This window comes from Manis pentadactyla, chromosome 7, assembly GCF_030020395.1.
Source record: "Manis pentadactyla isolate mManPen7 chromosome 7, mManPen7.hap1, whole genome shotgun sequence".
Taxonomy (NCBI): Eukaryota; Metazoa; Chordata; class Mammalia; order Pholidota; family Manidae; genus Manis; species Manis pentadactyla.
The window spans coordinates 39,315,652-39,337,045 of NC_080025.1; the positions used below are offsets into that span (position 1 = coordinate 39,315,652).

Genomic DNA, 21,394 nt, shown 5'->3' on the forward strand with positions numbered 1-21,394 from the left:
GACAAAAGCAGTCCAGCAACACTTCTGCCAAGGCTGCCAATGTGAACTCGGAGGCTACAAGGCCCCACATGAGTTTCTCTGCCTGCCCAAGTGCCCCGTTCCCCTCCTCAGCTGAGACATATTCTCAAAGCTCGGAGCCCAAATAACTTTCAAACCAACTGGACACACCAGCCTCAAACTAAACCCAGGCCAAGAAGAGCCAGGGTCCCTCATACTGGCAATAACCACACCGAGGGAAGAGGAGTGGAGGCTATTCTGTGCCCAGGCTCCCTCAGGTAGCCCACCTGAATCCAGAGCTGCCTTCCCCTTAGTATGGGCTGAAGACAACCCACCTGGACTTGCTCATAACTGAGCCCCTGTCATTGTAGAATGCCAGAGACAGCGGCAGTACCCCCTCTCACCAGAGGTGAGAGCAGGCATCCAGGAGCACCTGATTAGACTCAGAGAGGCAGGCATTCTAACCGAGTGTCAGTTGCCCTGGAACACCCCACTTCTACTAGTCAAAAAGCCAGGAGGAGGGCATCAGCCTGTTCAAGACCTGCGAGTGACTGTCTCTTTACACTCTGTGGTCCCAAACCCATACACCCTCCTCAGCCAGATCCCGGGGTCTGCCAAATGGTTCACTTGCCTAAACTTAGAATATGCTTTTTTTTTTGCCTCCAGCTGGTCCCCCAGAACCAGCTCTTGTCTGTCTTTGAATGGACTGAACCAGATACAGAGTGGCAGATACAGTTAACATGGATGCAGCTTCCACAAGGGTTCAAGAACTCATCTACTCTCTTTGGAGAGGCATTGGCTGAAGACCTTGTCAGCTTTCGGAGGGAAGCCACATGCGGCACCCTCCTCCAGTACATAGATGACCTCCTCATGCCAGTGACACCCAGGAAATTTGTGTAAAAGGCACAAAGGCCCTCCTGCAACTCCTGTCAAACACACGATACCGAGCCTCATGGGAAAAGGCATAAATATGCCAGCAGCAAGTCTGGTACTTGGGCTTCCTCCTTACCCAGGAAAGAGGGCACTAGGGCCAGAGAGGAAAAGGTCATTATCTCCTTACCTCAGCCCCAGACAAAGAAGGGCATACAAGAATTCCCGGGGGCTGCCGGGATCTGCAGAATCTGGATTCCTGAATTCTTGGCAATGGCAAAACCCCTCTACAATCTCCTTGGGGGGGCCAGACTGAGAGACCCTGTCTGGACAGAAGAGACAAGAGCCACCTTCCTGAAAATAAAGGCTGCTTTAGGACAGACACCAGTCCTAGGCCTGCCAGATATAGAAAAGCCCTTCAACCTCTTTGTACATGAAAAGGAAAAAGATATATAGAGGGCCGGAGCCAAGATGGCGACATGAGTAGGGCAGTGGAAATCTCCTCCCCAAACCATATATATGTTGGAAAATACAACAAACACAACTATTCTTAAAAGACCAGAAGATTCAGGACAACAGCCAGGCTACATCTACATCTGCTAGAACCCAGCGCCTCAAGAAGGGGGTAAGATACAAGCTGCAGCCCAGTGGGACCCGAGCGCCCCTCACCCAGCTCCAGGCGGGAGGAGAGGAGCCAGAGCAGGGAGGGAGAGGGAGCCCACGACTGATGAACACCCAGCCCTAGCCGTCCGCACTGGAGTGCAGACACAGAGTGTGCGGTGTGCTGGATACTAGAGAAATGGAACAGTAAAACCTGCGAGCAGGTTCCCACAGATGGTGCCTCTGGGACAAAAGAAAAGCGAGTGCTTTTTGAAAGTCTTAAAGGGACAGGAGTCTCACAGCTGGATGGAAGCGTCCTGGCACACTCAGCACAGCAGCTGGAAATCCTGAGGAACTCCAGGCAACGTAACCCCCTAGGTGGCAGTGCAGCTCTGAGACCCCTCACGGTGATAAAGAGCCTCCCACCCGTTCCCCCTCCAGTGCAGCCCCGCCATAGTGGAGCAGCAGCCTGAGACTGGCCATGCTCACAACAGCCACAGAGCTTCCTCCAGAGCGGCACGGGCAAGAATCAGAGACCCTGACTGCATGCAGCTGCCCAGCACAAACCACTAGGGGTCACCGTTCTCCCAGGAGAGGAAGGCGAGGAGCAAGCAGGAAGGGACTTTGTACTCCCAGCTGACACATGTGCCAACTACCCAAGACTACCTCTATCGCCATGAAAAGGCAGAAGAATTTGATCCAGACCCGAATCACACAGACATCCTCCCTGAGAGGGAACCTGGGGAGATAGGCTTAACCAATCTTCTTGAAAAATAATTCAAAATAAAGGTTATAACCATGCTGATAGACTTGCAGAGAAATATGCAAGAGCTAAGGAGGGATAATACAGAAACAAAACAATCTCTGGAAGGTCATAAAGCAGAATGGATGAGGTGCAAGAGGCCATTAATGGAATAGAAATCAGAGAACAGGAACACAGAGAAGCTGACACAGAGAGAGATAAAAGGATCTCTAGGAATGAAAGAATATTAAGAAAACTGTGTGACTAATTGAAATGAAACAATAATTTGTATTATAGGGGTACCAGGGGAAGAAGAGAGAGAAAAAGGGATAGGAAGTGTATTTGAAGAAATAATTGCTGAAAACTTCCCCAAACAAGGGGAGGAAATAGTCGCTCAAATCACAGAAGAACACAGAACTCCCAACAGAAGGGACCCAAGGAGGACAACACCAAAACACATAATAATTAAAATGGCAAAGATCAAGGACAAGGACAGAGTATTAAAGGCAGCCAGAGACAGAAAAGGGTCACCTACAAAGGAAAACCCATCAGGCTATCATCAGACTTCTCAACAGAAACCCTACAGGCCAGAAGAGAATGGATATACTTAATGCAATGAAACAGAAGGGCCTTGAACCAAGAATACTGTATCCCGCACGATTATCATTTAAATATGGAGGGATTAAACAATTCCCAGACAAGCAAAAGTTGAGGGAATTTGCCTCCCACAAACCACCTGTACAGGGTATTTTAAAGGGACTGCTCTAGATGGGAGCACTCCTAAGGCCAAATAGATGTCACCAGAAAAAATAAAATCACAGCAAAGAAAGGAGAACAATCATATACTAACTAAAGGCAAAAAATAAAATCAACTACCCACAAAAGCAGTCAAAGGAAACACAAAAGAGCACAAAATAAAACACCTAATATATAAAGAATGGAGGAGGAGGAATAAGAAGGGAGAGAAATAATGAATCATCAGGCTGTGTTTATAATAGCTCAAGAAGTGAGTTAAGTTAGACAGTAAGATAATAAAGAATCTAACCTTGAACCTTTGGTAACCACAAACCTAAAGCCTCCAATGGCAATAAGTACATATCTTTCAATAATCACCCTAAATATAAATGGACTGAATACACCAATCAAAAGACACAGAGTAACAGAATGGATAAAAAAGCAAGACCCATCTATATGCTGCCTACGAGAGACTCACCACAAACCCAAAGACATGTACAGACTAAAAGTCAAGGGATGGAAAGAGATATTTCATGCAAACAGGGAGAAAAAAGCAGGTGTTGCAGTACTAGTATCAGACAAAATAGACTTCAAAACAAAGAAAGTAACTAGATAAAGGAGGACATTACATAATGATAAAGAGCTCAGTCCAACAAGAGGATATAACCATTATAAATATATATGCACCCAACACAGGAGCACCAACTTCTGTGAAACAAATACTAACAGAATTAAAAGAGGAAATAGAATGCAATGCATTCATTTTAGGAGACTTCAACACACCACTCACTCCAAAGGACAGATCCACCAGACAGAAAATAAGTAAGGACACAGAGGCACTGAACAACACACTAGAACAGATGGACCTAATAGACATGTATAGAACTCTACACCCAAAATCAACAGGATACACATTCTTCTCAAGTGCACATGGAACATTCTCCAGAATAGACCACATACTAGACCACAAAAAGAGCCTCAGTAAATTCAAAAACATTGAAATTCTACCAACTAACTTTTCGGGCCACAAAGATATAAAACTAGAAATAAATTGTACAAAGAAAGCAAAAAGACTCACAAACTTATGGAGGCTTAACAATATGTTCCTAAATAATCAGTGGATCAATGACCAAATTAAAATGGAGATGCAGCAATATATGGAAACAAATGACAACAACAACACAAAGCCCCAACTTCTGTGGGATGCAGTGAAAACAGTCTTAAGAGAAAAGTATATAGCAATTCAGGCATATTTATAGAAGGAAGAAGAATCCCAAATGAATAGTCTAATGTCACAGTTATTGAAATTGGAAAAAGAAGAACAAATGAGGCCTAACAGAAGGAGGGACATAATAAAGATCAGAGAAGAAATAAATAAAATTGAGAAGAATATAATAGAAAAAAATCAATGAAACCAAGAGCTGGTTCTTTGTGAAAATAAACAAAACAGATAAGCCTCTAGCCAGAGTTATTAAGAGAAAAAGAGAATCAACACACATCAACAGAATCAGAAACGAGAAAGAAAAAATCACGATGGACCCCATGGAAATACAAAGAATTATTAGAGAATACTATGAAAACCTATATGCTAACAAGCTGGAAAACCTAGAAGAAATGGACAACTTCTGAGAAAAATACAACCTTCCAAGTCTGACCAAGGAAGAAACACAAAATCTAAACAAACCAAATACCAACAAAGAAATTGAAGCGGTAATCAAAAAACTACCCAAGAACAAAACCCCAGGGCCAGATGGATTTACCTCAGAATTTTATCAGACATACAGAGAAGACATAATACCCATTCTCCTTAAAGTTTTCCAAAAAATAGAAGAGGAGGGAATACTCCCAAAATCGTTCTATGAAGCTGATATCACCCTAATACCAAAACCAAAGACCCCACCAATAAAGAAAATTACAGACCAATATACCTGATGAACGTAGATGCAAAAATACTCAACAAAATATTAGCAAACCGAATTCAAAAATACATCAAAAGGATCATACACCACAACCAAGTGGGATTCATCCCAGGGATGCAAGGATAGTACAACATTCGAAAATCCATCAACATCATCCACCACATAAATAAAAAGGACAAAAATCACATCATCATCTCCATAGACGCTGAAAAAGCATTCGACAAAATTCAACATCCATTCATGATAAAAACTCAACAAAATGAGTATAGAGGGCAAGTACCTCAACATAATAAAGGCCATATGTGATAAACCCACAGCTAACATCATACTGAACAGCGAGAAGCTGAAAGCTCTTCCTCTGAGATCGGTAACGAGACAGGGATGCCCACTCTCCCCACTGTTATTCAACATAGTACTGGAGGTCCTAGCCATGGCAATTAGACAAAACAAAGAAATACAAGGAATCCAGATTGGTAAAGAAGAAGTTAAACTGTCACTATTTGCAGATGACATGATATTGTACATAAAAAACCCTAAAGACTCCACTCCAAAACTACTAGAACTGATATCGGAATTCAGCAAAGTTGCAGGATACAAAATTAACACACAGAAATCTGTAGCTTTCCTATACACTAACAATGAAGTAGTAGAAAGAGAAATCAGGAAAACAATTCCATTCACAATTGCATCAAAAAGAATAAAATACCTAGGAATAAACCTAACCAAAGAAGTGAAAGACCTATACCCTGAGAACTATAAGACACTCTTAAGAGAAATTAACGAGGTCACTAACAAATGGAAACTCATCCCATGCCCTTTGGTAGGAAGAATTAATATAGTCAAAATGGCCATCCTGCCCACAGCAATATACAGATTTGATGCAATCCCTACCAAGTTACCAACAGCATTCTTCAACGAAATGGAATAGTTCAAAAATTCATAAGGAAACACCAAAGACCCCGAATAGCCAAAGCAATCCTGAGAAGAATAAAGTAGGGGGGATCTTGCTTCCCAACTTCAAGCTCTACTACAAAGCCACAGTAATCAAGACAATTTGGTACTGGCACAGGAACAGACCCACAGACCAGTGGAACAGAATAGACTCCAGACATTAACCCAAACATATATGTTCAATAATATATGATAAAGGAGCCATGGACATACAGTGGGGAAATGACAGTCTCTTCAACAGATGGTGCTGGCAAAACTGGACAGCTTCATGTAAGAGAATGAAACTGGATCACTGTCTAACCCCATACATAAAAGTAAATTCAAAATGGGTCAAAGACCTGAATGTAAGTCATGAAACCATAAAACTCTTAGAAAAAAACATAGGCAAAAATCTCTTGGACATAAACATTAGCGACTTCTTCATGAACATATCTCCCCAGGTAAGGAAAACAAAAGCAAAAATGAACAAGTGGGACTATATTAAGCTGAAAAGCTTCTGTATAGCAAAGGACACCATCAATAGAACAAAAAGGTACCCTACAGTATGGGAGAATATATTCATAAATGACAGATCCGATAAAGGGTTGACATCCAAAATATATAAAGAGCTCATGCACCTCAACAAACAAAAAGTGAATAATCCAATTAAGAAATGGGCAGAGGAGCTGAAAAGACAGTTCACCAAGGAAGAAATTCAGATAGCCAACAGACACATGAAAAGATGCTCCTCATCGCTTGTCATCAGAGAAATGCAAATTATAAACCACAGAGATATCACCTCACACCAGTAAGGATCCAAAAGACAAACAACAACAAATGTTGGCGAGGTTATGGAGAGAGGTGAACCCTCCTACACTGTTGGTGGGAATGTAAATTAGTTCAACCATTGTGGAGAGCAGTACGGACGTTCCTCAAAATGCTGAAAATAGAAATACCATTTGACCCAGGAATTCCACTTCTAGGAATTTACCCTAAGAATGCAGCAGGCATGTTTGAAAAAGACAGATGCACCCCTATGTTTATCGCAGCACTATTTACAACAGACAAGAAATGGAAGCAACCTAAGTGTCCAGCAGTAGATGAATGGATAAAGAAGATGTGGTACATATACTCAATGGAATTTTATTCAGCCATAAGAAGAAAACAAATCCTACCATTTACAACAACACGGATGGACCTAGAGGGTATTATGCTCAGTGAAATAAGCCAGGCGGAGAAAGACAAGTACAGAATGATTTCACTCATACCTGGACTATAAGAACAAAGAAAAACTGAAGGAATAAAACAGCAGAATCACAGAACCCAAGAATGGACTAACAGTTACCAAAGGGAAAGGAACTGGGGAGGATGGGTGGGAAGGGCAGGATAAGGGCAGGGAAAAAGAAAGGAGGCATTACAATTAGCATGTATAATGTGGGGGGGGGGCATGGGGAGGGCTGTGCAACACAGAGGAGAAAAGTCATGATTCTACAGCATCTTACTATGCTGATGGACAGTGAGTGTAATGGGGTTTGTGGGGGGGGACTTGGTGAAGGGGAGAGCCTAGTAAACACAGTGTTCTCCACGTTAATTGCAGATTAATGATAAAATAAAAACAAAACTGAAGGAACACAACAGGAGACTCCCAGAACCCAAGGATGGACTAGTGGTTACCAAAGGGGAAGGGGAAGGGGAGGGCAGGAGGGGAGGGACAGAGTAGGGGGCCAAGGGGAAGGCAGTACAGCACAGAGAAGACAAGTTGTGACTATAGCATTTTACTATAATGGACAGTGACTGTAATGGGGTATATGGTGGGGATTTGATAATAGGGGAGGATGTAGATGTAGTAACCACAGTTGCTCATGTGAAACCTTCCTAAGTTTGTGTATCAATACCTTAATTTAAAAAATGTAGGTGTTGGTTAGAGGATATATTTTTTAACATTTTTAGGTTATTTTTCTTTTTAAATAAAAGCTGCTTTTTGGAAATACCTACTAAGGTGTTGTGGATGAAATGATACGATGGCTGGGACACGTTTTAAAACAAGTCAGTGGGAGGAGGGGTGGTGCGCAGATGGAGCAAGACCCACCTTGGGGTGAGGCCGAGTGCTCGACTTTTCTTCTGTTAGCAAAGAAACAAAGACAGGTTCCTGGAGACACAATAGTCAAGAAGTGCCGCTGAAGGGAATAGGTATTTGATGCGTGTCTAGAAAATGCTAGTGAAATACACTATTTTATGTTATTTTGCCTTCTACTTTGGCTTCTGAAACGTGAAACTCCACACAGGGTTAACTGTGGGTCCTCTCAATACAGAAACTTCAAAACATGTGCCAAGATGATTCAATCAAAATTTGAAATTTTCTTTTCATCATGCTTTGTAAATCAAAGAGCAAAAATGAACAGGAAAACCATGCTAGACCTATCAGTTTATACAAAATACAGACAGAGAAAACTTTAAAGACCTCTAGAAGACATTCAGTAAAAGCCACTGAAATAACTGTTTCTTCAAAAATTAAAATACAAGAAAAACAAAAAAGAGGGAAGAGAAACCTATAGATTGAAAAAAAGGTATCAACAAAATAGAAGATATAGATCCTGATTTAAACAAACCAACTGTAAAACAACTGAGATAACAGGTGACCCGAATACTGGCTGGGTGTGTATTATAAAGTGTGGTGGTGATCTGCAGACAAGGGCTCTGGTCTCCAAAGTTCCCCATCTGTACAGACACCGTACGTGCACAGACATGAACGTATCTGTGCCTGAAACAGGATTCAAGCTGATCCACCAGGCTGAGGGCTCAGGTCACAGAACCAACCACAGTATAACCTGAAGTTGCAGGATGACTACATGGGGCTTCATCACACTATGCTCTTTATTATGTATTTTTGAAAATTTCCACAGTAAAATAAGTTTTAAAAAATGAATTATTATAAAACATTAAAAAAAATTTTCTTTTAATGAAGACTTTCAGGCAGAAAAATATAATTTTCTGATGGGCTGTGAACTGGTACATTAACTTAAATCTTACAATAGTTGCTTAGAAACTGACAAAGAAATATTTTTTTAAACACTGCACAAATTTCTGAATGTTCTGTACCAATAAAAAACCACCAGAAGCTGCAATTTAAAGCCAAAAGCAGAAATCTTTGATACAATTTAACTTCAATTCTAGGTAATTAACAGTGGAGCTCTGGAGTAAACCAAATCTAGGTTTGTATCCTAACTTTGCCATTTTTTACCTTCTAAGATAGAAACAAGGTGTTTTCTGGCAAAGCACTTATCTTCTGTGAGCTGTAGTTTCCACATTTTTAAGTAGGGGTAATAAAATTTCTTAATCAGCAAAACACTTAACATAGGGCCTGCCATTGTAGTAACCATACTATATTAGGTCATTAATTGTAAATGCACATTTTCATATTCTAACATCTCTGAAGTTGGGATGCACTGCACACATGGTAACAGGCAGAGTTTTTTCTTTCTTTTAGTGGTATGTAAAATAATGGTGTGTACCACAAATGGATAGCATTAAAGATTCAATATTACATGTTATCAATCAGGATAAAGCTATACTCCCATAATTTGCTTTAAGATTATTCTGAATATATATGATAAACAATTTGAAATTTAAAAAATGTCTAAGTATGAGCAAAAAATTTCCAACACATCATGAACAGACAGCTTTGAGACAAATTACTTTTGTAAAAAATGGTTTATCAATTCCGTTTTTGTATAAAACATATGGGACAAACCTAGTCAATCAACACAACTGTTCCACATGAAAAGGTACTTTTATCAAACTTTGAGTCTAAGAACGTACAAATGTTTCTTTTACTATGTCTACAGTAACTGTCTATGCTCTTCCATTTAACTGTCTTAAAAACTCCACATATCCCCATTGTTTCTTCTGTTCCAATTACAGTACAATGACGGGCAGGAAGAGGGTTGACTAAAACAATACTCTAAGCAGTTTTCTGCTGTCCCTTCTTTCCAATCAGAGACTTGTGGATGTGAGGGATCACACCTGGAATGAAATGAAAAGAAGCAGTGTCTTAAAAAATTGAGACTGTTGTATACCTTACCTCAACAAAAAGAGCAATTATATAAAGAATGAAATTTACACAAGTCCTCATTGACATTCTGATCTTGTTAAAGTATCTCTATAAGGCCTCCCATCACCTTCGAGGTCTGGAATTCCCAATGAACTTTATAATGTAAATTGTATTTTTTTTTTCTCAAGTGTACATAGAGTGTTCTCCAGAATAGATCACATACTAGGCCTCAAGAAGAGCCTCAATAAATTAAAAAAGATTGAAATTGTACCAAGCAGCTTCTCAGACCACAATGGTACAAACTAGAAATAAATTACACACACACAAAAAAAGACGCTAAACGACATGCTTCTAAATAACCAATGGATCGATGAACAAATTAAAAACAGAAATCAAGCAATACATGGAGACAAATAAAACAAAAACACAACAGCCCAAAATCTGAGGGACGTGGCAAAAGGAGTTCTAAGAGGAAAGTACATAGCAATATTGGCTCACCTCAAGAAATGAGAATAATCACAAATAAACAGTCTAAAATCACAAAGATACTAGAAAAAGAAAAACAAATTGAACACAAAGTAGGGACATAATAAAGATCAGAGCAGAAATAAAATAGAGAAGAATAAACAATAGGAAAAAAACGAAAACCAAAAGCTGTTTTGAGAAAGAGAAAAAATAACCCCCTAGCAAGACTTATCAAGGAAAAAAGTGTACACACATAAACAGAATCAGAAATGAGAAAGGAAAAATCACAATGGATACCACAGAAATACAAAGAATTATTAGAGAATAAAATGAAAAATTATATACCAATAAATTGGACAACTTAGAAGAAATGGATGACTTTCTAGAAAAATACAACCTTCCAAGACTGATCCAGGAAGAAACAGAAAATCTGAACAGACCCATTACCAGCAATGAAATAGAACTGGTAATCAAAAAACTCCCCAAAACAAAACTGCAGGTCCAGACAGCTTCATAGCTGAATTCTACAAAACATTTAAAGAAGAGCTAGTACCCATCCTGCTTAAAGTATTTCAAAAAGTAGACGAGGAGGGAATACTTCTAGATCCATTCTATGAGGCCAGCATCATTCTAATACCAAAACCAGACAGACACCACAAAAAGAAATTACAGCCCAATATCCCTGATGAACACAGACGTAAAAATCCTCAAAAAAATATTAGCAAACCGAATCCAAAAATACATATAAAAGATCACCCATCATGACCAAGTGGGATTTAATCCAGGGATGCAAGGATTGTATAATATTCACAAATCAATCAATATCATACACATCAACTGAAAGGATAAAAACCACATGATCATTTCAATAGATGCAAAAAAGCATTTGACAAAATCCAACATCCTTTCATAATAAAAACTCAACAAAATGGGTATAGAGGGCAAGTACCTCAACATAATAAAGGTCATATAGACAAACCCACAGCCAACATCATACTTCACAGCGAAAAGCTGAAAGCTTTTTCTTTAAGATCAGAAATAAGACAAGGATGCCCACTCTCCCCACTTTTATTCAACATAGTTCTGGAGGTCCTAGCCATGGCAATCAGACAACACAGAGATAAAAAGGCATCCAGATTGAGAAGGAAGAAGTTTAACTCTCACTGTTTGCAGATGACATGATATTGTACATATAAAACCCTAAAAACTCCACCAATAAACTACTCAAGTAACTGAATTCAGCAAAGTTGCAGGATACAAAACGAATACACAGAAATCTGTTGCATTCCTATATACTAAAAACAAACTAGCAGAAAGAGAAATCAGAAAAACAACTCCATTTACAATTGCATCAAAAAGAATAAAGTACCTAGGAATAAACCTAACCAAGGAGGTGAAAGACCTTTACTCTGAAAATTACAAAACATTCACGAGAGAAACTAAAGAAGAAACCAAAAAATGGAAATACATCCCGTGCCCATGGATAGGAAGAATTAATATTGTCTAAATGGCCATACTGCCCAAAGCAATTTACAGATTCAATGCAATCCTTATCAAAATACCAACAGCATTCTTCAATGAACTAGAAAAAATAACTCTAAAATTCATATGGAACCACAAAAGATCTTGAATAGCCAAAGCAATCCTGAGAAAGAACAAAGCTGGGAGGATTATGCTCTCTGACTTCAAGCTCTACTACAAAGCCACAGTAATCAAGATAATTTGGTACTGGCACAAGAACAAACCCATAGACCAATGGAACAGACTAGAGAGCCCAGATATTAACCCAAGTATATATGGTCAATTAATATATGATAGAGGAGCCATGGATATACAAAGGGGAAATGACAGCCTCTTCAACAACTGGTATTGGCAAAACTGGATAGCTACATGTAAGAGAATGAAACTGGATTACTGTCTAACCCCATACACAAAAGTAAACTCAAAATGTATCAAAGACCTGAATGTAAGTCATGAAACCATAAAACTCTTAGAAGAAAATATAGGCAAAAATTTCTTGAATATAAACATAAGCAACTTTTTCCTTAACAAATTACATGGGTAAAGGAAACAAAATTAAAAATGAACAAGTGGGGCTACATCAAACTAAAAAGCTTCTGTACAGCAAAGGACACCGTCAGTAGAACAAAAAGGCATCTTACAATATGAGAGAATATATTTATAAACAACTTATCCAATAAGGGGTTAACATCCCAAATATATAAAGAACCCATACACCTCAACACCCAAAAAACAAATAACCCGATCAAAAAATGGGCACAGGATCTAAACAGACATTTCTCCAAAAAAGAAATTAAGATGGCCAACAGGCATATGAAAAGATGCTCCACATAGCTAATCATCAGGGAAATGCAAATTAAAACCACAAGGAGATATCACCTCACACCAGTTAGGTGGCCAACATCTAAAAGACGAGAGATAACATGTATTGGCAAGGATGTGGAGAAATAGGACCCCTCCTACACTGCTGGTGGGAATGCAAGTTGGTGCAACCAGTGTGGAAAGCAGTATGGAGGTTCCTCAGAAAAATAAAAACAGAAATATCATTTGATCCACTAATCCCACTCCTAGGAATTTACCTGAAGAAAACAAATCTGATTCAAAAAGATGTGTACTGCTATGTTTATCACCACACAGTTTGCAATAGCCAAGATATGGAAGCAACCTAAGCGTCCATCAATAGATGAATGGATAAAGATGATGTGGTACATATACACAATGGAATATTATTCAGCCATAAAAAAGAAAGAAACCCTGCTATTTGGGACATGGATGGAGGTAGAGGGTATTATGCTCAGTGAAATAAGCCAGGTGGAGATAGACAAATACCATATGATTTCACTTACATGTGGAATATAAAAACAAAACAAAGCAGACAGAACAAAACAGCATTAGACTCACAGACACTGAGAAGTGATTAGTGGTCACCAAGGGGGAGAGGAGTGTGTGGGAGGGCAAGGTGAAGGGGACTGTTGAACCACTGTGATGTACATTTGATAATTTAACCCCCAAAAAAGTACTTTTTGGGAAAGAGTAATAACCAGAGCTTTCAAAGGTTCTACAAAGGTGATCCAAAAAGGGTTAAGAACAATTTACATCTCACCTTCATGATTCTGACTCATTTGTTATCTCATGTATTCTAGTTGGCTATGATTCAAATGCATTGTACTATCAGTTTGAATTCTCTGTTAGAAAGGCCAATAACAACCTAGGCTGAAGAGTATTAATACCTACCACCCCCAGCTATGGTAGCCTTGATAAGAGAATCCAATTCTTCATCTCCACGGATCGCAAGCTGCAAGTGACGTGGAGTGATCCGCTTCACTTTGAGATCCTTGGACGCATTACCTGCCAGCTCCAACACCTACAGCACATCCACGAGACAGCACATCAAAGGACAAAGCATTTCTAAGGAATCAGCATAGACTCACTATAGCTAAAAAGATCACTATAGCACCTCTCACAACTATAGCTAAAAAGATCACTATAGCACCTGTACACAAAACACACAAGATAGACAGAAACAAACAACACATTTTTCTTTTTTATATCTTTATACTGCTTTTATAGAACTCTCTTTACTTGACTGGCCCATTTATATTCATTCTTTGCAAAGGATCTAGAAACTACCTTCTACAGAAAAAAATAAGGACAAGGGTTAACACTATCCCTAAGCCATGATTCTGAATGTGTACATGTAGAAAAATATTTAAAATAAATATTAAAACATATTTTAATATATCCATGTAGTCTGTTTTTGCAAAGCCCTTAGTAGCTGGAATTTATTTCTTAGTACTTGTATAAGTTAAAAAATATAATTAAAAGAATTACTCATGAGTTTTTAACATCATTGGATCCTACAATCTCTAGGCAATAAGCTGGAAGCCCTTTACTCTATAATGAGAATTTTCAACTAGAGGAATTTTGAAGTCCTGGCTAACCATAAAATTGTGTTATTTTTTTGCTCCCTAGACTATATTACCATTATGAAACCTTTGATGGAAGTAGTACAAAAATAACGCAGTGCCTCTCACTTAGAGTGGTGGGAAACCTTGGTGTGCATCTGAAGCAACTGGCACACTTTGAAAACAACCAGGATCCTCTCACCCCAGGACTCTGGTCGGGGGTGATGCTTGGTTCCAATATTTTTCTGAAAGCACCCTAAGTGACCCCAGTGTGAAGCCAAGGTTGAAAAGGGGTAACCCCAACTTTAGATTTCAGTATTTTCTTTACCTCTACTAATGATTAAAACCCCAAACTTAAATAGGTAGAAAGTATGCTGACTTCTTATATGCATTTACTGTCTTACCTTAATCTAAAAAACTGTAATCAAAGTTCCCAAGAATTAAGAAAATGGGAGTTTAGATGGGATTTGAACACTCTGAGTTGGAACAAAATACATGCCTTTCCAAAAAGTTTAAGTAAAAACTGGTATAAGACTGAGTGGGAGAAAGGGGGAGAAGAGGCTCTCAACTACACACATGGCCAAAACCGAACCCCTGACTCTTGACATAATGAAGCTGAAGCTGTCCATCATTCAGTGTCAAGTCTCCAACTGGACATACATGACTTAATGAGGCTAAGGAAATGACAGCAACGATAATTCACACAGGTTAGACACAAATATCTTGGCCTAGCTCTCAACCACATCTTCCCTACTAAGAACCTCCCCTGTTTCTGCAAGGCTGGCTATCTCTGCCACTTGACTTGGTTACTCAAGTTACTTCCCTGGCTTGGAATGTAGCTGAAGGCGTCTCATGGCTTCCCATTTGCTGTCCTTAGGAGTGGCTGGGATGGAGGAAATGGTGGTCCATGACCCTTGAATTAACAACTCTTGCCCAATCAACTTGTCTTTCTGAAATGTCATTCTGAGCAAGATACAGCATTTTATGCATACAACCCCACACAGAATCAGACTGATCCATTAGGTCTTTTACCAAATTTATCATCATCATATACTTTAAATTTCTAAAATGTATCATCACATTAGCAAACCTGTTCCCTACCCCAAATCTTCGTTTACTAAGAGGCTGTGCTGGAGCTTCACAAATATCATGTATTACATATTAGATTAGATACATGCTTCAGAGCTCACCTAATTAGCAGTACAATATTTAAATGTTACTTAGAAATACAATTGTTGACCTTTGCTTAGCTTTAAAAACAGTACACCAAGGCTCCTTTTGACACTGGCACTGGGCAACAGGCTGTTAAGACACATTTTTAACTGCCATTAAAGAAACCAATGAGCAGATGAGTTTTTTTGTTTCCAACCCTCATCTCCCATGTCCCAGCCGGGTGCAGTCTAGGATATCTTCTGCATTCCCGTATGTGACAGACACTGTCCCCACACACCTCAGCAGTGAGGTACTCCAGAATGGCAGCACTGTACACTGCAGCTGTGGCACCGACCCTTCCATGGCTCGTGGTTCGAGTCTTCAAATGTCTGTGGATGCGGCCCACTGGAAACTAGAAGAGAGACCAACCGGATGGGCAGCACTGGAGCGCTGCCACAGCACTGCTGAGTGAACAGAGGCTGAGACTAGCGATTAAGTGTACGAAGTAAGCAGCCTGGTCATACACCTCGGCAAACAAAGCCACTGTGTGTTATGTTCTAGTAATCAGCCCAAAATCGTCACACTTGCCATTACCATCCTGAGGAAAGAATAAAAAGTTAAAAAACGCGAACCACAGGGCTCATGAATTAACTTGCAGAGTATATAGGATCATTGGAAAACGGAGGGAACCTGTCCTGCACAGTCATCAAGTGCGCATGCTGCACAGCAGTCACTCATCTGTATCCAGCTAACACTTTCATAGAGCAGCCTCACACAACTTTGAACCACCACCACTTCTCCTGGGCCCCAGCTCCATTCTTCTTTCCTCAGTTTCAAGATATGACCTGATAGCTAAGAAAAACTCCATTCTCTCATCATAACTCTTTCTACTTTCTGAGAATAGACACTTTCTTATTTCCAACTATCCCAATCCCACCTGTCTGTGCCCGTGGCTATTCAGGCCTTCCTGCCGTTACCATGTCATTACTGCATCAGTTCCAGGGGCCTCCTTCCTACTGGCTCCTCTCCTTCTGCACACTTCCCTTATTAGACCTCTTCAAATATATGGCAGCTGCTTCCACTCACAGGCAAAATTTAAAAGCAAACCCTGAAACCTTTACTTTCTTGTCACTAGCTTTCTCCCCATCTGAACTTGGCTTCTTTTAAACACCATTCTTGAAGGTCAGCAGTGACATTTTAATTATCAAATCTATTAGCCACTTCTAGATGGAATCCTTCAGGAGAAAGGCATGATTCTTGTTCGTTTACACTCCTTCCCTATGTAATTCTTAGCTCCCTAAAAGCAAGATCCATACCGTACTCTCCTCTGCAGCCTCAGTCACTGGCACGTCATCCAACACATGGGCCTCAACAACCAGTTCTCCTCAGGCTGCAGAGATTACACCGAGCTCCAGCAGTAACTCTGACCACTCAGTCTCAGTCTCTCCTTTCTCTGAACCAAATGCCACGTATTTCTGAGGGGTCCACCAATGTCCCTGTGTTCCTTTCTCCTGCTCTACTTAGGAAACTCAGTCACAACGTGAACTACTGATTTTACATTATGACCTTAAATCTGTAATTCTTTCAAATGCCTCTTAGAGAGCTGGACTCAAATCTACAACTTTAAGACATTTTCATGTGGGTGTTTTGGTGGAACTTCAAAATGAACTCCATTTTTATTTTGCTTCCTGAACTGTACTTTCATGTATTTTTACTGAAATAGTTGATATACAATATTATATTAGTTTCAGATGAACAACTTAGTGGGTCATCAGTTATATACATTACTAATTACAATACCATCTGATACCATATAAAGATATTATATTATAAGCTATATTCCCTATGCTGTACACTCAAATTTATTATCTCCTAACTTGATCCTATTACAAACTCCTCTGTCCTCTGGGGTCAAAACTTTGCAGACATCTTTCCTGGACTTTCCTCTCAACCCCATAGCTTTCTACCCCATTTTAGTTCCAGTATGTGTCACTCTGTTCCTCAGCCACTGCAGTCACCTCTGTCTGTCCTCCACCTTCCACTTCAAACTAAGGACACTTCAAATAAATTCTACCTGAGATTCACATGATGCTCTAAGATACAAAATGCACCCAGTAAGTCTAAGTTTCCAAACTGAAAGTCTCCCTTCGTTCAGTACCACCCGGATCACATCATCCTGCTAAAAAACTTTCAATGGCTCACCACTCCCAAGAGGATAAAAATCCACACCTCACAGTCTACACTTCAAATATTCCTGTTTAAAGTGTTTCTTACATGTAAGGAATGACTCTTACTCATCCAGAAAATTTTGAATTTGTGGATTAAAGTTACAACAATATGAAGTCTGAAAATATTTAGTGTTTCAACCATACCACTCAGTCTAAAACTGAAGCTATGGGGGAAATACTAAGGACTAATGGACAGTTCACTTTCTTACTCAAAATTCTATCTCATCCTAAAAGTCAGTGGACCACTACAAACACCTTCTTCAGAAGAAAAACCACAGCACATTCAACTCCATATGGTACAGTTTTTCAAAGAACCAGGAACATAGTTATAATCTAGAAACAACAGATTTAAGAGAGCAAAATCACCAAATTCACTTGAGATCTTTTTGTAACTTGTTCTCATTTGGAAGAAGAGAAAACAACAGTTGCTTTATCATTTAAACTTTGATAAGCTACTCTCTTACTAAGTCAGTAATACATTTTATAGTTAATGAAACATCTGAGTGTCTAAAATTTAATAATGAATTACCACAGCATGTATACATTACCTGTAGCCCAGCTCTCTGTGAGCGAGACACTGCTTTAGCTTTGGCCTTCCCACTGTCTTTTCCAGCTTTGCCTCCAGCCTAAGTGAAAAATACTCCAGATGAAGAGTTGAAAACACTATTTCAAAAATATTCAGGAAACAATTTCTTCTAGTTTTATTTTAGATAATTAAAAAAATCTAGGTGATCTACCTTAATTTTAAATACACATGTTCTATCACCATTTATTAATTTATGTAATATGAGGTCAAGCCTTAAATGCTTAAAGTGAGATTTCTAAAAATTTGAAAATATTTCTCAAATTTCATACTGAAAAATCGTCAAGTCAGTATAACTTTTATGCTGCAAATATATCATGATGAAATAATTTTTAAAAACATGAATAGATGTAATTTCCAGAAATATTCACAACTCTTTTGGGAGGGGAAAAAAGCATCTTAAAAAAAAAAAAGTAGAGAATTATCACATGACAGAGAAATTCCAGTTCTACGTATATCTAAAAAAAAGAAAGCAGGGCCTTGAACACATTATTTGTAAACCCGTGTGCAAAGCAGCATTATTCACAACAGAGCAAAGTAACAGTTCCAGTGTCAACTGATGCATGAAAGAATAAACAAAGTGTGGTTAACCTGAACAGTGGAAAAGTAGTCAACTGTAAAGGAAGGAAATTCTGATACCTGCCACAACTTGGATAAAACTTGAAGACATTATGCTAAATGAAATAAACAAGTTATAAAAGGGCAAATACTGTATGATTTCATTTATATGAGGTACCTAGTCAAAATCACATGTACAAAAAGTAGAATGGAGGCTGCCAGAAGCTGGGGAAAATGGTGGAAAGAAGAGTTACTATTTAATGGGTATAGAATTTCAGTTTGGGAAGACCAAACAATTCTGGAGGTGTCTAGCAGTGACGGCTGCAAGACAATGTTGATGTACTTAATGCCATTAATTGTACACTTAACAATGGCTAAAATGGTATATTTTTGTCATCAATATATTTTTGTTGTTGTTATCATTAATCTACAATTACATGAAGAACATTATGTTTACTAGGCTCCCCCCTTCACAAAGTGCCCCCCACAAACCCAATTAGTCACTGTCCATCAGCGTAGTAAGATGCTGTAGAATCACTACTTGTCTTCTCTGTGTTGTATGTCATCAATATTTTACAATAAGAAAACCTTCAAACTTAAACTAAGGCAGTTAAGCAATACTTTCAACACATACATACTTCTCAAATAATCTTTATGTTCACTAATATGACATGGCAGATAAATGCCATAAGATATTAGGCAGCCATTTAAATGAGGTAGATATGTACTGATAAGCCACAAAACATTTCTTCATGGAAAAGGCAAGGTATGGGAGTGGAGTGAGTTTTTATGTAAACATGGGGTATTACAGAGTGTGTACACATTTCTAAAAAGTAACAAAATAAAAGTTACTTGCCTCTAGAGAGGGAATACTAGGGGTCTGACTTGAAAGGGGAAACCAATATTCTTTTGGACTGTTTGATTTTACCATTTAAATCATTTTTTTCAGTTAAAAGAAAACTAGTCAAAAAAGAAATCATTGTATGAGATTGGCTACTATTTGAGGGTCTATATTTTTTAAATAGTTTAAAAAACTTTAAAGTTAAGTATCACCAGTATATATAGTCTCCATAATAGCACATCTTAGTCGATTTAATGTTTACCTCCCAAAAGGCACATGAAAAACACCATAAAGTCTTGGCAGGTATTAGAAGCAGGAAAAGGCTAAGAACCAATTTATAGCTCTTCCTTCCATTTACTAATTTAGCAACAGAGACTGCTTTAAGTTTAACAGAGAGAACCTAGAATCTTTAGATTTCTACCAGGATGCTTCTATTATTTTAATAAACTCTGGCCATACAAGAAGATACAGCAGACTTTGATTTCTGAGGTCAGCTCAAGTCGTAACATATTCTCACTTATTCCTCAAATAAAGAAATCTTTTAGCTCTATTTAAAAACCTGTAAGTGATGTATGAGTCTAAAATTACAATAATCGCCTATGATTTATTAAATAAAAACTGGTTGTCAATTAAAAGCCGCCAACAGCAAAACTCCCAGGCTTTCCAATTTACTCTTCTTAAGCAAGTTAGTCCTTACTGCTTCAAATCCACCGTACCGGTTTTATGTATTTGCTTTTTAAGGAAATCAGCTTGTAAAAACCCCAGTACATTAGTGACTATTTCCAAGGTGTGGAGACTGCAGACGCGGTTCCAAACTTAACCAGCGTCTCGGCTACATCTGCGGGAACCAAGTGCATGGCCACCCGGCAGCCTGTCAAACGGCGCGCGCCCCCGCCGCACGTCCACTTTGCAGTTTGCAACGCAGCCCAGGCCCTCGAACTTTTCTCACCCCCGCGCCGCGCTGGGACTCGGCGGCAACAGGCGTTTGCGTGGATGACACCTCGGAGGCCGGTGGTTGTCCACTCCGGAAATCCGACACCGGGACACGAGCCCTTCCTTGCACACTGGGGGAGCCGCCACCTGCTCGCTTCCCGCCAAGCCCAAGTCTTCCGGCCCCGAAGGCGGCTCCGCGCGCATCACCCGCTCCGGGCCGGCCGCAGCACCCCAGCGCGGCCCCGCTAAGACCGGGCCGGGCGCGAGCACGTCACGGTCGCACCGGCCCTGCTCTCAAAACTTCTAGCGCTTCGCCCTTTCGGAGCTGCTTTCCTACTCCGACCCGCGTCCCGGGCGGACCCACAGTCCGGCCTCGGTCCGCTCACCTCGCGGCGGCCGGCGCCACTAGGGCGAGCGCGGCCTGCGCAGCCCGGCCGCAGCCTCGCGCCACCGCAACGGGCAGCGCTGCCGCCCCCGCCCCGCCCCGCCGCCCTCACCATGGTCTCGGCCGCTCCCGCCCTCGCTCCCACCGAGCTGCCGCCGCCGCTGCACCGCAGCACCGACTGCCGCCGCCGCCGCCGCCGTCGCCGCTGCCGCCAGAGTCTGGACAATAACCGGGGCCTGCTTCACGCTGCCGCGGCCAATGCGCGCTATCCTTACTGGTTTGAACCCTGGTGTCCGCCCAATCACGCGCCTCCTTCTAGACAGACACCGCCCCCGGTCCCCTCCTCACTAACGGCGGTTTGTTTTTGCACACGGCACGCAGAGGCGGGGCCTCTTGCCCCAGCACTGGCGCGCCTGAGCGCGAGAGGGGGCGCGGCCACGCGCGGCTCTTTGCTTGTCTCCACGACCCGAGCCTGACTA

The 21,394-nt window shown here is 40.3% G+C and overlaps 1 protein-coding gene across 3 annotated transcripts; it reads right to left on the reverse strand.

Moving 5' to 3' along the window:
* Positions 1 to 8,732: 8,732 nt before the first annotated feature.
* Positions 8,733 to 21,190, reverse strand: LOC118924967 (histone H2A.V). Of its 3 annotated transcripts, XM_036910303.2 has the most exons (5): positions 21,028 to 21,189; positions 18,164 to 18,241; positions 15,686 to 15,799; positions 13,565 to 13,694; positions 9,486 to 9,816 (listed from the first exon to the last, which is right to left on the reverse strand). In XM_036910303.2, the coding sequence occupies exons 1-5, from the start codon at positions 21,028 to 21,030 to the stop codon at positions 9,755 to 9,757; spliced, it is 387 nt and encodes a 128-aa protein (XP_036766198.1). In that variant the 5' UTR covers positions 21,031 to 21,189; the 3' UTR covers positions 9,486 to 9,754. The 3 variants fall into 3 exon arrangements, with proteins under 3 accessions (XP_036766200.1, XP_036766198.1, XP_036766199.1); XM_036910305.2 differs by lacking the exon at positions 13,565 to 13,694 and having other exon boundaries at positions 8,733 to 9,816; positions 21,028 to 21,190; XM_036910304.2 differs by lacking the exon at positions 18,164 to 18,241.
* Positions 21,191 to 21,394: the final 204 nt, after the last annotated feature.

Coding starts and splice junctions, on each gene's coding strand:
- LOC118924967 (XM_036910303.2), bottom strand. Junction 13,695..15,685: donor TGGAGTACCTCACTGCTGAG/GTGTGTGGGGAC, acceptor GATGTGCTGTAG/GTGTTGGAGCTGGCAGGTAA. Junction 9,817..13,564: donor GGCTACCATAGCTGGGGGTG/GTAGGTATTAAT, acceptor ATTTCATTCCAG/GTGTGATCCCTCACATCCAC.